This window comes from Bos taurus, chromosome 5 (assembly GCF_002263795.3).
Source record: "Bos taurus isolate L1 Dominette 01449 registration number 42190680 breed Hereford chromosome 5, ARS-UCD2.0, whole genome shotgun sequence".
Classification (NCBI taxonomy): Eukaryota; Metazoa; Chordata; class Mammalia; order Artiodactyla; family Bovidae; genus Bos; species Bos taurus.
The window spans coordinates 114,473,897-114,489,970 of record NC_037332.1 but is presented as its reverse complement, the minus strand read 5'-3'; the positions used below and the strand labels follow the sequence as shown (position 1 = coordinate 114,489,970).

The 16,074-nt window shown below is 46.2% G+C and overlaps 1 protein-coding gene across 7 annotated transcripts in view; it reads left to right on the top strand.

Moving 5' to 3' along the window:
• EFCAB6 (EF-hand calcium binding domain 6) overlaps positions 1-16,074 on the top strand; it is a 253,969-nt gene that overhangs the window by 21,680 nt on the left and 216,215 nt on the right. For all 7 annotated transcript variants that reach the window (XM_059887190.1, XM_059887189.1, XM_059887191.1 and 4 more), the window contains one exon: positions 8,605-8,816. In XM_059887190.1, coding sequence (XP_059743173.1) covers positions 8,605-8,816 — 212 coding nt within the window. The remainder of the gene's footprint in view (positions 1-8,604; positions 8,817-16,074) is intronic.

Here is a 16,074-nt window from a genome sequence, read left to right as displayed (position 1 = left end):
AGAATGTCATTTAGTTGGAATCATACAGTCCGAAGCGTTTTCATATTGGCTTCTTTCACTTAGCAATACGCACGTAAGGCTCCTTCATGTCTTTTCATGGTGTGACAGTTCATTTCTATTTTTTCTCTGAATAATAGTCTCTTGTATGGATGTACAACCATTTATTCACTCCTCAAGGACATCTTGGTTGCTGTCATGCCTTGGCAATTATAAATAAAGTTGGTATAAACATTTGCATGCAGGTTTTTGAGTGGATCTGAAAGCCTAACTTATTTGGATCAATTTTAAAGCAATAAAATTTGACATTATATTTTCTCTAAAGTGTGCGTCTTCTCATTTGTTCCTTCCTCCCTCCCTCTCTTTCTTCGCACACATTTTCTTAGCCCTAAGATGTAACAAGAACTGTCCTAGGGACTGAGGATAAAGAGCAGGTCCTGTAGAGGGTCTGCCCTGGAGGAGCCCATGGTCTTGAAAGGGAGAGGAGGCATCCCAGCCAAGAGAAACCAGGGCTGGACTAGACACGCTTACGCCGTGGACGCATAGCCCGAGGAGCCGGAAGGGCTCAGAGCAGCACAATGGAAGAACAGGCCGGAGGAGAGGTGAGCCGGTCAGAAGTCACGCTGGCCACCGTGCTCACCTGCCATCCGCAGGAGGCCACGGGCCCCCACCGGAGAGACGGAGGGGAGCCCGGACGATGTCTGATGGGCGTCTGTCTGCCCGGGTCTCTGGAAGCAGGGGAGAATGGATGTTGGGGTGACCGGCAGTCTCCACCACAGACATTTATCGTCACTAACAAATCTGCTCCACGCCTGCAGTGTTCTGCGGATATATCCTCGTTAACTAGCTTTCTGACTGCACAAAGAAGAACGGAGTGAAGCAGGATTACCGGATTAAGGGGCGTTCACACTCGTAAAGGCGCCACAAATCGCCTTTAGGAAGCTTGTAGCTCCACATCCCCCAGATAACAATTAAAAGTGCTTGTTTCTGAGCATCCTAACACAGAATGTTGTCTTTGACTTCTTGTCCATTTGATATGCATGAAACAGCATTCTGTTGTGCTGTTAACCTGCGTTTCCCTAATGGCGAGCTTATCTTTGATCGTCAAGTCCGTCAGGTTCACGTCTTCCTCTGACGAACTGCCTCTTCATGTCCTTTGCCCATTCTCCCGCTGTGGGCGGGTCTTTTTAGTTACTTGTGTGAGCGCTCTTTGTTAAAAGTATGAATGCTTTATGTGCAATCGGTATCTTTTTTCATCTGTCATCTGCCTTTTGTTTTTACTGATGGTTTTTAAAATGTACTGAATTATTTTTCCTTTTCTAAATAAAAGTTATATATTTAAAATAAACACTTAAATAAAAACTATTTACATACATATGTACTGTCCCCTAGCACCTCTTTCCTCTCCAGAGTTGGTCACCATTGAGTGTTTGGCTGTCCAGCAACGGCACATCATTCATGCACACACACGTGTAGATATGTATTACAGAACTCGTATTAAATAAACACAATTCATGGGTAAATCTGTGAGCCACAGATACTAGACACCCTGTTTCCTTTTAAGATGTTTTTTGCTTTATGTTTCAATTTGAATAGTTTCTGTGGGACCTGACTTTATACTCATGAGTCCTTTCTTCTGCCGTGTGGACAGTCTGCTGTTAAGCAAATTAAATGAACTCTTCACTTTGATATTGTATTTTTCCTTTCTAGCTTTTTCATGTGCTTTAAAAAAAAGTTTCTGCTTCTCTGTTGGAATCCCCCACATGTTCAGCATGTTGTCAGTTTTCCCTTAATCTCTTTAACATATTTGTCATTCTTAGTTTAAATACCCGATCATTTTCCGCATCTGTTCTCTGTGGGTCTTCTGATGACTGGTTTTGCTCCTCATCAGGTCATGTTTTCTTATTTCACTTGTCTTACAATTTAAAAAAGATTTAGCAGCAGACATTTGTGTAAAAGAGAGTAGTGTATACACGCTCAAGTCATGTCCGATTCTTTGTGACCTCACATACCGTAGCTCGCCAGGCTCCTCTGTCCATGGGATTTCCCAGGCAAGAACACTGGAGTGGGTTGCCACTTCCTTCTCCAGGGGATTTTCCCGACCCAGGGATCGAATCCACATCTCCTGCATTAGCAGATGGGTTCTTTACCTCTGAGCCATCAGGGAAGCCCCCAGAAAGAGTAGGGAAGTGAAGTTGCTCAGTTGTGTCCGCCTCTTTGCAACCCCATGGACTGTAGCCTACCAGGCTCCTCCGTCCATGGGATTCTCCAGGCAAGAGTGCTGGAGTAGGTTGCCATTTCCTTCTCCAGGGGATCTTCCTGACCCAGGGACCGAACCCAGGTCTTCCACATTGCAGGCAGATGCTTTACCGTTTGAGCCACCAGGGAAGCCCCCAAAAAGAGTAGAGACAGAAGTAAATCATATTTACCACCAGAAAAAGGAATGCTCCTTCCACTCAGGCTTCTGATGAGGTGGACTGGCTGTTTATTTCTTGGTTTAGTCGTGTCTGGATTTGGTGTCAGTGGTGGTTAGATTCAGGTGACCTCTTGTTTCAAACACTTCCCTTCAGCAGACCCTGAGATCTGAGCAGCGTGGACACTTCAGTCATCTCTGCTTCCCAGTCCAGCTGCCAGCCTGGTGTCCTGGGGGGGACTCTCTGCTTCCAGCCCTCCCGCCACAATTGGAGGAGGTTTTCTCCAGCTCAGACTCCAGCTTTGTGCACCTCAGGAGGTCCCCCTCCACCTTGCCCCCCTGCCTCCAGTCTGCAGTGGGCCACCAACGGGCACTTGGTGAGGGTCCCATAGGCTTCAGAGGGGCTTGCCGCTGGTCTGTACTCAGCCATGGTGAGCAGCTGCCTGATACTTAGGGAAGACCCCCCATGTCTCAGGGCATAGCTCATAGCCCCCCTGCCTTGCTCCCAGCTTCAGGTGCTGCCACTGCCATGTGGGAAGGCCCATGTGGATGGGTGCAGACTTGCTGTGTGCCTGAGGCTCTGGCGATACAAGTCCATGGGATCGGTCCACACGGCTGCTACATGCTTCCCATTGGTGGTTTTCTCTACGCCCCTGTCTAGGATGAATCTGCTTCTCTTCCCAAGACTTTGCGAGGAGGAAAGGAGTCCTGGGGGCTTTCTCTCCAAGGAGTGGCTGGTCCTTTCTGTTTCTTTGCATCCTCAGTTCTTTGATGGATTTCAAACCCTTCTCTCTCTCTCTTTTTTTTTAAAGCTTATCCTCCTGGTTCTCTTTGCTGGGGTCAGGATGACAGTCTCTGTGACTTCCTATATCCTAAATGGAAGTAAAAAATTTTGTCAATTCTCCTCCAGAAAGATCCCATCAATTCGTACTCCCACCAGCAGGTTATGCAAGTTTGGCTGTTGCTTTCATTTTAAACCAAAGAAGGCATATTAGACTTATGAAATAAAAAGTTTTTCTTCAGGTAAAATCAGATCGTTTCAAATCAATATTTTCTGATACTTTAAAATTAGAATCGTTGGTTGCTAAGAAGGGGGTTCTTGGGAAGCATTGAAAATACACGTGAAAAGTCTGAAAAAAAGATTTCAAGATGGAGACAGATATAAAGGGGTCCCTCCATGATGCTGGGTGCAGGAGGAGGAATTCCAGGCTGCGTGGGCAGAGGGAGAAATATTTGTCACCAGCTGACATGGGGCCCTGCAGCTCCGCCATGTGAATCAGCTGCTTCTGAGGTTCAAAGCAACAGGAACACAGAGGGAAGCAGAGAGCCGCCCCTGCACAACCAGCATCCTTGGGGACTTCAGTCCCTTCTTCTCCCCCAGGCTCTGAGCCCAGTCTTCTGCCTGTCTGACCTCTCGTATGTAAGCATTTGGCTCCGTGTCCTGAAACACCACCGCAGCAAACAGCAGCTCCATTGTGACCCCTGTCCTAAGCTCCAGGTCGCATCTGCGGTTGCCCCCGACCTTTCTGCTTGAGCATCACCTAGCGGGCATCTCAAACACAAACTGATGGGACATCTCTTGACACCTGGCATTCTCCATCCCGGTAAAGAGCATCATCCTTTATCTAGTTCCTCATGTGCAAGGACTTATCCTTGATTTCATTTTCTTTTCATCAGCCCTCTCCAGCTCACCAGGCCAAGCTATCAGTGAGACTTTGTCAGCTGTGTTTCTAGGTTATGTCTCTAATCTGTCTCCCCCCAAAAAAAACCCTGCCTCCACCACAACCTTGACCTTGTTCAAGTCACCGTCACTTCTTCTTGGAACTTGGAACTGCTTCCTCATTGAACTTCTCATTTCTTGCCCCTCTGTAATATACTCTCCGCATAGCAACCAGAGTAACTTTTTACAAGCCACATATATTAATACGATCACTCACTGCTTGAACTCTCCTGAGTCTTCCCATTGCCTTTGGAGAAAACCCCAGTCCTTGTGCAGGGATCTGAGGTGTCACCCACTCCGATCTCAGCCATCACTGCCTCCCTTTCTCGCTGGACACACGCCTCTGTCCACAGAGATCTCTTGCTCCCTGGACCCGTTAGACTCACTCTTGCTCAGGGGCTCTTTATTGGAGGCTCTTCTGCCTGTTGAGGACACTCTCACTGCAGCGCTTGACTGGCTCATTCTGTCCGTCTGGTTTCAGCTCATCAGACTACCCAGAGAGGCTCCCCCCAACTCCCCTACCTGAGACAGCTCCCTGGCCGCCCTCACCTCCGTGGTCTGTCCTGCTGCCTGTAAGCACTTGGCACCATCTACTGTTACATCATCATCTATTTTCTGTTTCTCCTCCTGCTTCTCTCTTCTGGAGTCTATCTAAGCTTTCCAAGAGCAGAGCTTCCTGTCTTACTCACGGCAGTCCCGCCAGTGCCTAGAGCAGCGCTGGCCTGTGACAGGTGCTCAGAAATACCTTTTGAATGAATGAATTCCACATCCTTTCAAGCCAATGTTTCAAAAGGGTCTCTTCTCTTCCTGCCTGCCTTCTTTCCTGAGACTCCCACACAGCCAGTCCCCACACCTGGATCTCCAGCACCACCCACTATGACCTCTAGATTTGTGTATTCAGTTTTCGAATGGACATCCCCACTTGGATATCCCAAACCGAGCTCCTTAGCTTTCCTGCAGACTTTTCTGTTCCAAGTGTGCATTGTTATGAATAAACTCCCCCAAACACAGAGGCTCGAAACCTCAACCATCACGTGTTCTGCTCACAGATCTACAGTTAGGTCCCAGGGATGGCTTGTCTCTGCTCTTTGCACTTCAGTGGGGGAGGTGCCAAGGCGGGGGGCAACTCGACATCTAGGGCTGGAATCTTCTGGAGGCTGGCCCTCTCGAATGGCCAACAGGTGGTGCGGGCTCTTGGCTGGAAGCTCAGCTGGGGCTGTTGGCCAGACACCTCCGCGCGGCCTCTGCGTGGCTCCCTGCCCTCCTCACGGCGCAGCAACTGGTGTGAGCGTCTTAGGAGGGCCAGGCAGAGGCTGTAGTGCTTTCTTTGTGGCCGTGTCTCAGCAATCACATCGTGCCAGTTCTGCCTTAGCCACGGACTCATGCACATTTTAAGGGGGAGGAGTGTACACCCCACTTTCTGACGGGAGGAGAGGCAGCACGATATCATAAGAGAAGCATGTGTGGTGGGCAGCTTGTGCGGCCATCTCAGACAAAACCACCAACCAACCCCATCCTCCGTATTCCTTTTCTCCCGGCTCACCCAGCCACCCACACGAACTTCGTCCTCATCCCCTGCTCACCCAGCGCATCACATTAGAGTGTTCTGTGGACCTCCTCTGTCTTAACCGCTCTTTTATTCACCCCTGCGTTGCACCCACTGACCATCACAGTAGTGTAGACCTCCCTTGAGACTCATCTGAGCTGGCCGTAATCACCCAGCGCGTCTTCCACCACCCCTCTCCTCCCCCTTCTGTTTCTCTCCCATGTGATACCAGAGTGAAGTTTAAGAATGAAAGAGGGCTTCCCTGGTGGTCCAGTGGCTAAGACTCTGCACTCCCATTGCATGGGGCCTGGGTTCAATCCCTGCTCAGGGACCTAGATCCTAAATGCTGCAACTAAGAGTTCTCATGCTGCAAGTAAAGATCCCACGTCCCACAACGAAGATGGGAGAACCCTCGTGCTGCACCTAACACCTGGCTTAGCCGAATAAATCAATATTTGAGAATGAAGATTGGGCCGTGTCACCCTCTCAGTGACAGTCCTGCTGTGGCATCTCACAGCCAGAGCGCAAGGCCAGAGGACAGGGCCGCCTGCCTTGGCTCCTTCTGACTTTCCCAGTCTCCTCTCCTGGCCGAGGTCTGCTCTGTGCAGCCCCTCCCCTGGCCGTCCTCCGCAGCAGCTGCACTTCCAGCCCCCTATCTTGCTTTCGAGGAACACAGCCTTGCAGTGGAAATGTCACTGTGTCCTCTAAGATTTTCCTGAGACCCTCATCCTGTCACCTCAAACCAGCCATCTATGTTCAGGGTCTCCAGTGTTATCCCTGTTAAATGATCCCCTGCCTGGAGGTCGCTGTGGCCGTTGTGAGCGAGAGGAACCCCCAGCACTGGGCACAGGCCTCGTGTGTGCACAGAGAGCAAGCTTCAGGGAAGGAGGGCACTGGGGTGATGGCCTGTGAAGCCCCTGGAAGGACGGAGTGGTCCCTGGATCCTGCCACATTGCTCCTCCTGAGCTGAGGGCACCTGGGAGCTCTTCACGGCAGTGGGGGTGCTGGTAGGTCCTCTGTTACTGCCTCAAACAGAAGGCAGCTCAGTCACCCTGCAGCTGTGAGCAGGCCCCTCGCTGCCTCTGGGAAGGTCCATGCTGGCACTCCGAATCTGTTGATATCATCTGGCCCAGGTCACCCCAAGGCTAAAGCCATCGTGTCCACGTGCCAGAAAGGTTCCACTGCCTGATGAGAAATTCTCGTTTCAAGGGAAATACCGAGTCACCCTCTCCAAGCCCCTGCTTGTGAATGATTTGACGAAAAATGCAGCAACGTTCAAGACATTTCACATGACCGGAGTTTACTGCGTAAAACAGAGGTACTAAATGGACTGTGGTCACCAAGATGAAAAGTGAATACAATGGTCTAAAGATTTATGTGATGCTGGAGAGGATGTGGAGAAAAGGGAACCTTCCTGCACTGTCAGTGGGATGTAAATCGGTGCAGCCACTGTGGAAAACGGTATGGAGGTTCCTCAGAAAACTGAAAGTGGGAGTTACCGTGTGATTCAGCAGTCCTACTCCTGGGCACATATCCGGACAAAACTGTAATTCCAGAATTATTCATGCACCCCAGTGTTCATAGTAGCGCTATTCACAATAGCCAAGACACGGAAACGACGTAAGCAACCTACATTTTATAGATACAGTGAGTGAGTGAGTGAAGTCGCTCAGCCGCGTCCGACTCGCTGTGGCCCCATGGACTGGAGCCTGCCACGCTCCTCCAACCGGGGGACTCTCCAGGCAAGAGTACTGGAGTGGGTTGCCATTTCCTTCTCCAGGAGATCTTCCCAACCCAGGGGTTGAAACCGGGTCTCCTGCATTGTAGGCAGACACTTTAGCGTCTGAGCCACCAGGGAAATCCTATATATATATAAAATATATATATATATAGTCCTATATATATAAATATAAATATATATATATATGGAGTGCTACTCAGCCATAAAAAGGAATGAAATAATTCCATCTGCAGCAACATGGATACAGCTAGATGGACGTGAGTCTCAGTGAACTCCGGGAGTTGGTGATGGACAGGGAGGCCTGGCGTGCTGTGATTCATGTGGTTGCAAAGAGTCGGACATGACTGAGCGACTGATCTGATCTGATATATAAAATATATATATATAGTCTTATATATATAAATATATATATATATATATGGAGTACTACTCAGCCATAAAAGGGAATGAAATAATTCCATCTGCAGCAACATGGATACAGCTAGAGATTTTCATACTAAGTGAAGTAAGTCAGAGAAAGACAAATATGTACCACTTATACATGGAATCTAAAACATAACACAGTGAACCCATCTATGAAACAAACAGAATTATGGACACAGAGAACAAACTGATGGTTGCCGAGGGGTGGGGGTTGGGGGGGTGGAGAGGGAGGTTGGGGTTTGCAGATGCAAACAACATCAGGTCCTGCTGTGTGGCACAGGGAGCTATATTCCATATCCTATGACACGGTAATGGAGGGGAATAAAAAAAAGAATGTGTGTGCATGTGAGTATATAACTGAATCCCTTTGCTGTACAGCAGTAATTAACCTAATACTTTAAATCAACTAATGCTTCGATAAAAAATAAATTTGAAAGAAAAAGCTTTATTTGCGATGACATTAATTCTTAACTAGGTTTTAACTCCAATATCCAGTGACATAGGTCCTTTCTAGGGAAGAATCTTTGCCTTTTTCTTTCTTTCTAATGTGACTGCTATTGTCTATATTGATTGAAGTGTAAATTTCAGAGGTGAAGACAATGACTGCAGATTTGCCATTGCGGGTCATCTGCTTGTAAACCTAGAGATGGTAGAAGAAACACTGTTTTAGAAGTCTGCTGGGTCCTAGTACGCAGTGAAGTAGTTTTCATCATCGTAGCCTTAAGCACGTCCAGTAAATAGCTCTCTCTCTCTCTCTCTCACAGCCACAACTGTTGCAAATCCAATACTGTCGTCCTTAGATGTTAAACGGATTTTATTTCAAAAAATTACCGAGAAAGGAGATGAGTTGAAGAGAGCCTTTCACCTGCTCGACACCGCTAACAACATGACGGTGACCAAGAGTGAACTGCGGAGGGTCATCACAACCTTCCTGCTGCCTCTCACGAGAGAACAGTTTCAGGATGTTCTGGCTCAGGTATCGGGCGAAGGAGACTCGGAAGCACCCGGTATGCGGTGGGGAGATGCAGGAGAGGACGGGGCACGTGACCTAGCCTGGCTTTCCCCGAGCTGTCCCACATAGAGTTTCACTTGTCACAGTTGAGTGAAGTCCTGGCAGGTTTGGGCCACCACCGTGTGCTTGGGTCATATTTTGCACATAGCACTATTATAGCCATTCTCTTTTATTTTTTTTTTTAAGACTTCCATATACACAATATTTGGGGGACTTCCGTGATGGTCCAGTGGCTAAGACTCTATGCTCCCAATGCAGGGGGCCAGGTTCGATCACTGGTCAGGGAAACAGATCCCCCCACCCCACCCCGCATGTCACAACTGAGTTCACAAGCGTAACTAAAAATGACCCCATGGGCGGCAGTGAAGCTCTGTTGATTTAAAAAAATATTTTTCCTGTCTGTTTTGCAGATTACATAATATCCATTGATCTGTCTTCAAATTCACTGACTCTTTCTTAGCATCTCCATTCTGTTATTAAGTCTATTCAGTGAACTTTTAACTTTAGACATTGTATTTTTCAGTTCTAGAATTTCCATTTGGTTCTTTTTTATAACTGCTATTTATCTGCTTAGATTTATTGATTTTCTTTCAATTATGAACATATTTCTTGTAACTCATTGAGCATATTTTAAATAGCTGCTTTAAAGTCCTTGTCTGGTAATTCTCATCTCGGGGTTGGCCTGTTTTGATTTTTTTTTTTTCTTGAGAAGGGTCACATTACTCTGGTCCTTCATTTAAAAAAATCTTTTTTTATTTTTTAAATTATCGAAGCACAATAGCACATTTAATGGAGATTTGGAACATACAGAACAAAGTTACATATAGTTCTACTATATATTACAATTATTTTTTCAGTAGACAAGTTAAAAATTTTAGTTGGAGTTTCAATATCAAGCTCTTAAAAATTAATATAATGAATAGACAGAAAAGTACGAGGGGATAGTAGACCTGAAAAGCACTATGAACCAATTCAACATAATTGAGATGTATACAGTTTTCACACAACAGCAAGATACAAATTCTATTCAAGTTCCCATAAACTATATACCAGGGACATAAAACAAGGTGCAAGAATTTCATGGTCTAAAGGTTTGAAATCATACTGTCCTCTTATCACTGTGGAATTATGTTAGAAATCAGTATCAAAAGATATTTGAAAATAACCCACATATTTTCAAGGGCAATGTATCCTTTACCAAAAAATCTTTGACTTAGGCATTGAAAGGCTCAATAAAGTTAAAAGACTGAAAAAATACAGAGGGTGATTGCAGAGAAGAAAGCATTTAAATGAGAAATTCATACCAAAATGATAAATTAATATCAAAGATACTTTAAAAACCCCCATGTATTTGGAAATTAAATGTCCACTTTTAAATGATGGGTATATCTAAGAGGCCATAACATGGAAAATTAGAAAATAATTGTAACAATAAAAATGAAAAGAGAATTTATCAGAATTTGTTGCATGCAGCTGAAGCTGTTCAATGCGACTAAATGCAATGTGGAGTCTTGAATTAGGTATGAAAACAAATAGTTGGTCCTTCACTGTTGAGTGTATTTGAATTATATCCCAGACTAATGGTTTTCAATAGAAACATAATGTGAAGCACATATGTAATTTAAAATGTTCTGGTAGCTACATTACAAAGAAAAAAAGAAATAAGTGGAATTAGTTTTAATAATATTTCTGTTTGACCAAAATGTCTCATTTCCACATGTCATCACTATTCAAAATCGGTGGTAAAATATTTTCCATTCTTTTCTGTGTACCAAGTCTACAAGGCCTGGTGTGTACTTAGAGCAGACCCCAGTTCAGACACCACATTTCCATTAGAAATACTTTATCTGTATCTTATTATTGTTGTTCAGTTGCTCAGTCGTGTCTGACTGTGACTTCCTGAACTACAGCACGCCACACTTCCCTATGCATTACCATCTACTGGGGTTTCCTCGAACTCTTGTCCATTGAGTTAGTGATGTCGTCCAACCATCTCATCTTCTGTTGCTTCCTTCTCTTCTTGCCCTCAATCTTCCCAGCATCAGGGTCTTTTCCAATGAGTCAGCTCTTTGCATTAGGTGGCCAAAGTATTGGAGCTTCAGCATCAGTCCTTCCAATGAATATTCAGGGTTGATATCCTTTAGGATTGACTAGTTTGATTTTCTTGCAGTCCAAAGGACTCTCAAGAGTCTTCTCTAGCACCACTGTTCGAAATTCTTTGATGCTCAGCCTTCTTTATGGTCCAACTCTCACATCCATACATGACTACTGGAAAGACCATAGCTTTGACTATACAGACCTTCGTCGGCAAAGTGATGTCTCTACCTTTTTTTTTTTTTTAAACCTGTATTGAGATTTCATAAAATTTGCAGTTGAAATACTAATTTCACGTAGTCATTCCAAACATAAGAATTTTCCAAAAACGAGCTTACTTTTAGAATTTAAATTAATTAACATTAAAGGTAACAGCTCGTTTCCTCAGTTGCCCTGGCCGTGATCCACGTGCTTTGGAGTCGCATGTGGCTCTGGCTGTTGATTACACAGCGTGGTACCCTGGAGACACTGGATTCTGTTATACTGACTCCTTCAACTGTCAGTGCCTTTACTTTGGCACGGCAGTCAGCTTCCAAATTCTTTCTTGCCTGCAGCGGGCAGTCATTCATATCTTGGTTCAGCTCTTTTGTCTTTTTTAAAAAGATTTTATTTATTTTTAATTGGAGTATGGTTTCTTTATATTATGTTGGTTTTGCCATACATTAACATGAGTCAGTCATAGGTACACATATGTCCCCTCCCTCTCGAGCCTCCCTCCCACCCTGCACCACATCCCACCCTTCTAGGCTGTCACAGAGTGCTGGGTCGGGCCCCGTTTGTTATACAGCAGCTCTCCATTAGCTGTCCGTTTCACGTACGGTGGTGTATGTCCCCACGCTACTCTCTCCATTCGTCCCACCCTCTCCTTTCCCCACTGTATCCGCAAGTCTGTTCTGTGTGTCCGCGTCTCCATTCCGGCCCTGCAGATAGGTTCATCAGTACGTCCTTCTAGATTCCATATATATGTGTTAATATACAATATTTGTTTTTCTCTTTCTGACTTACTTCACTCCGTGTAATCGGCTCTAGGTTCATCCACCTCATTAAAACTGATTCAAATGCATTCCTTTTTTATGGCGAAGTAATATTCCGTCGTGTACACGTACTCCAACTTCTTTCTCCGTTCATCTGCTGATGGACATCTAGGCCGCTTCCGTGTCCTAGCTATCATAAATAGTGCTGCAGTAAACATGGGGGCACGTGTGTCTTTTTCAATGATTTCCTCAGGGTCTGTGCCCAGTAGTAGGGTTGTCGGGTCATGTGGTAGTTTCATCCCTAGTTTTTTAAGGACTCTCCATACTGTTCTCTGGAGGGGCTGTATCAATTTTCACTCCCACCTCTTTTGTCTTTAGCTGGGACTCTTCACATGTGACCTGCACACGCATGGTTCAGGCGTCAGCTGGAATGTGGACAGGGTGTGTACACAGAAGGTGGGGCTCCTCCTCTCTCTCTCTCCTGTTTCAGATCCCCCTCACATTGCTAATGGCTGTGGTTGCTTTGGGTTCAGTGTGTTGGTTCTTCAGGCCAGAAAGACAGTCGGGTTTTGGTGGGGGGGGTGGGCGCAGATGTAGCTGCTTCGTGCTGGCCACTGACTGTGGCCACTCAGGTTCAAAGCCATTAAGAACAGGAAACTCTGTACTTGTCCTTTCTTCTGAAGTTTTAAAGGTTTTTCCTCCAACACCTGCCTGCTTTCTTTCACTCTCCTGAGCCTTTAGATAGTTCTTTTTTTGTATTTTGACAGAGTCTACAGGGGACTGTGGGAGGTTAGTCTGTTCAGAGCTTTCTCTGCCACAACTTCTGCTACTTTGTTTTAAAAAAGCAGTCCCAGAGTTAGGGACCAGTTGGAAGTATACTGCAAAGAACAATTGTTTTTCCTAAGCCATTTAGAAGGAAGCTGCTTCATTACCTCAAGTATCTCAGTGTTCAGTTCAGTTCAGTTCAGTCGCTCAGTCGTGTCCGACTCTGTGTGACCCCATGGACTGCAGCACGCCAGGCCTCCCTGTCCATCACCAACTCCCGGAGTCTACCCAAACTCATGTCCATCGAGTCGGTGATGCCATCCAGCCATCTCATCCTCTGTCGTCCCCTTCTCCTCCTGCCTTCAATCTTTCCCAGCATCAGGGTGTTTTCCAATGAGTCACCTCTTCACATCAGGTGGCCAAAGTATTGGAGTTTCAGCTTCAACAGCAATCCTAATGAACTCTCAAGACTGATGTCCTTTCGGATGGACTGGTTGGATCTCCTTGCATGTTTCCTTAAAACCAGCCCTGTTCTGTACTCCCACAATGCAACCATAATGGTAAAGACAGTAACGTCAAGTCACAACGACTGCCTCAGCCCCGGACCCAGGTCACAGTTGTGCAGCGCATCTGGCAAGTCTCCTTCCATCTGGACGTTTTGCAGTCTGTCCTTAGTTTTGAGGACCGTAACACTTTGAAGATTGCAGACCCGTTATTTTGTAAAGTGTCCCCAACTTGAGTTTGTCAGATGGTAGGTGTTTCCCGATGGCTAGATTGAGGCCTGCATCTTCGGCAGGAATGTCGCAGCAGCCTCGCTGTGCTCGCCTCGTGACCTTTTGCTAGGTTGCAGGTGACTTCCGCCTGTCCCATCACTGCTGCTGTTCACTGCGGTCACTCCACTAAGGTGGGAGCTGTCAGATCCCCCTTTCTTTTCCCAGCAGAATGTTCTTTATACTGTGTAATTAATAAGCAGTTTGTAGGAGACATCTTGGAAGCTGTGTAGATGTATCATTCCTCACCAAGCTTCATATATTCTTTATTGTTTATATATTTTCAGGGACTTGAGATTTCCTGTTTTAATAAGTGGGTTATGATCCATTGCTTTCATTATTTATTTTGATATTTAAGTTGTCCCTAATTTAGCCACAAAGGCACCTTCATGCTGGTTTCTGTGTCCTTTTGACGTGTCCCTAGCATTTTTGGAACACTTTCTGACTTCCTGATGCAAGATATTACAAGCTCACCTGTACTTTCCATGCTCAGTCCTGGAATCATCTGTCTCTCCAAAGAGCGCTGGTTCTTTTTAATGCAAACAGGCATCCGGAATCTGGGATCTAGGCAGCAGGGCTGCTCATTGCTCTTGGATGCTACTGCTCCGGGCCCTCTAAGTGGGCAGAGCTCCAGGGGCCTGTTCCATATGCACATCCCTATACACACATGTGCATGCGTGTGTGCTCAGTCACTCAGTCAGGCCCGACTCTGTGACCCCAGGGATTGCAGCCGCCAGTCTCCCCCATCCGTGGGACAGATCAGGCGAGCGCACTGGAGTGGGTTGCCATTTCCTCCTCCAGGGGATCTTCCCAACCCAGGGACTGAACCCACTTGTTTCACTTATTTGAATGTGCTGGCATGTGACTCATCACCCATCTCCCATCTCCAGCGCCCACACACCCAGGTGGATGCCCTCTGCCCGCCGTGTGGGTGCGCTCCCTGGCTCTGGACCAGGCTCCCTGACATGGCAGACACCATGTGTCTCTGCCCCGTCTAATGACTGCAGGACTGAATTGTGAGGGGCAGACAGGGAAGAAGGGAAGGGGGAGGAAGGTGAAGAGCTTTCCTCCTCTTCTTTTAAAAAATGTTTCCCCTTTATTCGCTTCCAGAATCTCAGAAATAATATATATTGATTCTTTCACCTTTCACTATTTATTATATCCACATTTTAAATAAGAGCTTTACTGAGATACGATTCACATATCATAAAATTCAGCACTTAACAGTGGACGGGTCTGTGGGGTTTTTCCGGTGATTTCATTTGTTGATTATTCTGGCTGTGCTGGTCTTCGCTGCTGCACAGGCTCTTCTCTGGCTGTGGGGAGCAGGGGCCACTCCCTAGTTGCGGTGCATGGGCTTCTCACTGTGGCGGCTTCTCTTGTTTCAGAGCACGGGCTTTCGGGCACTCGGACTTCAGGAGCTGTGGCTGTGGGCTCAGTGGCTGCAGTTCCCAGGCTCGAGAGCACAGGTTCAGTAGTCGTGTTGCATGGGCTTAGCTGCTGTGAGGCTTGTGGAATCTTCCTGGACCAGGGATTGAACCGGTGACTCCTGTGCTGGCAGGCAGATTCCTTCCCACTGAGCCACCAGGGAAACCCCCGAGGTTTTTAATATGTTCACAGAGTGATTCACAATCACCACTATCTAATTCCGGAACATTTCATCATCCCTAAAAGAAACTTTTGTATTTCTTGGCAGTTACTCTGCACTCCCCCTTCCCCTAATCCCTGACAACCACTAATCTACTCTGTGTCTTAATAGATTGTGTAGTCTGGCTATTTCATAAAAAGGAATAATGTAGTGTATGATCTTTGGTGTGTGGCTTCTTTTACTCAGCATAATGTTTAGTTCTGCTAAACATCCATGCTGCAGCATGAATTGGTACTTCGCTCCTTGCTATGACTGAATAGTACTCTGCTGCATGGAGACAACGCAGCCTCTTTAGCGTCAGGTGATGGGCCTTTGGGTTGTCTCCACGTTTTGGCTTCTGTGAACAGCGCTGCTGGGACTTCCACGTACAAGTTTTTATGTGGACATATGTTTTCACTTCTCTTGGGTACGTACCTAGGAGTGGAAGTGCTGTGTCGTGTGGTAATGTTCTCTTGCTTTTAAAGAACATTTGTCCTCACAAACATTGCATCCGTTTCATCACAAGCTTGATTGAACTGATCTTTTCTTTATACCAAATGGAAAGTGAAAATATTATTTCCTGCTAATGTCTCCCTATATTCATGATCTAATGTTAATTTAAAATTTTGACAGCCTCCCAAGCTAATCAGCTATGCAGGAAGAGGAACAGCACAGAAAATGTGAAATGTGGATCTGTTTTTTTAAAAGCGACATCTGTTTTAAAAAGAAGTCACTGAGAACTGTAGAACTTCAGAGCCTTTACATAACAGGTTCCCGTGGTCTGTCTTACTATCAGCGTGTGTTTCTAGAACCTTGAGCTCTCGTGACCCATGCATAAACCCAGGAGACCGGAGTGCAGTGCCTCACAGGAGGCCAGGTTCACTGGGAAAGCAGGGCAGAGCTTGTCTCCCTAATCCCTGGACTTCACAGGGTGTGTGACCTTTCTAGGTCTTTTAATGACTAATCCACGTGGTGATACCCAACTTTCTTTT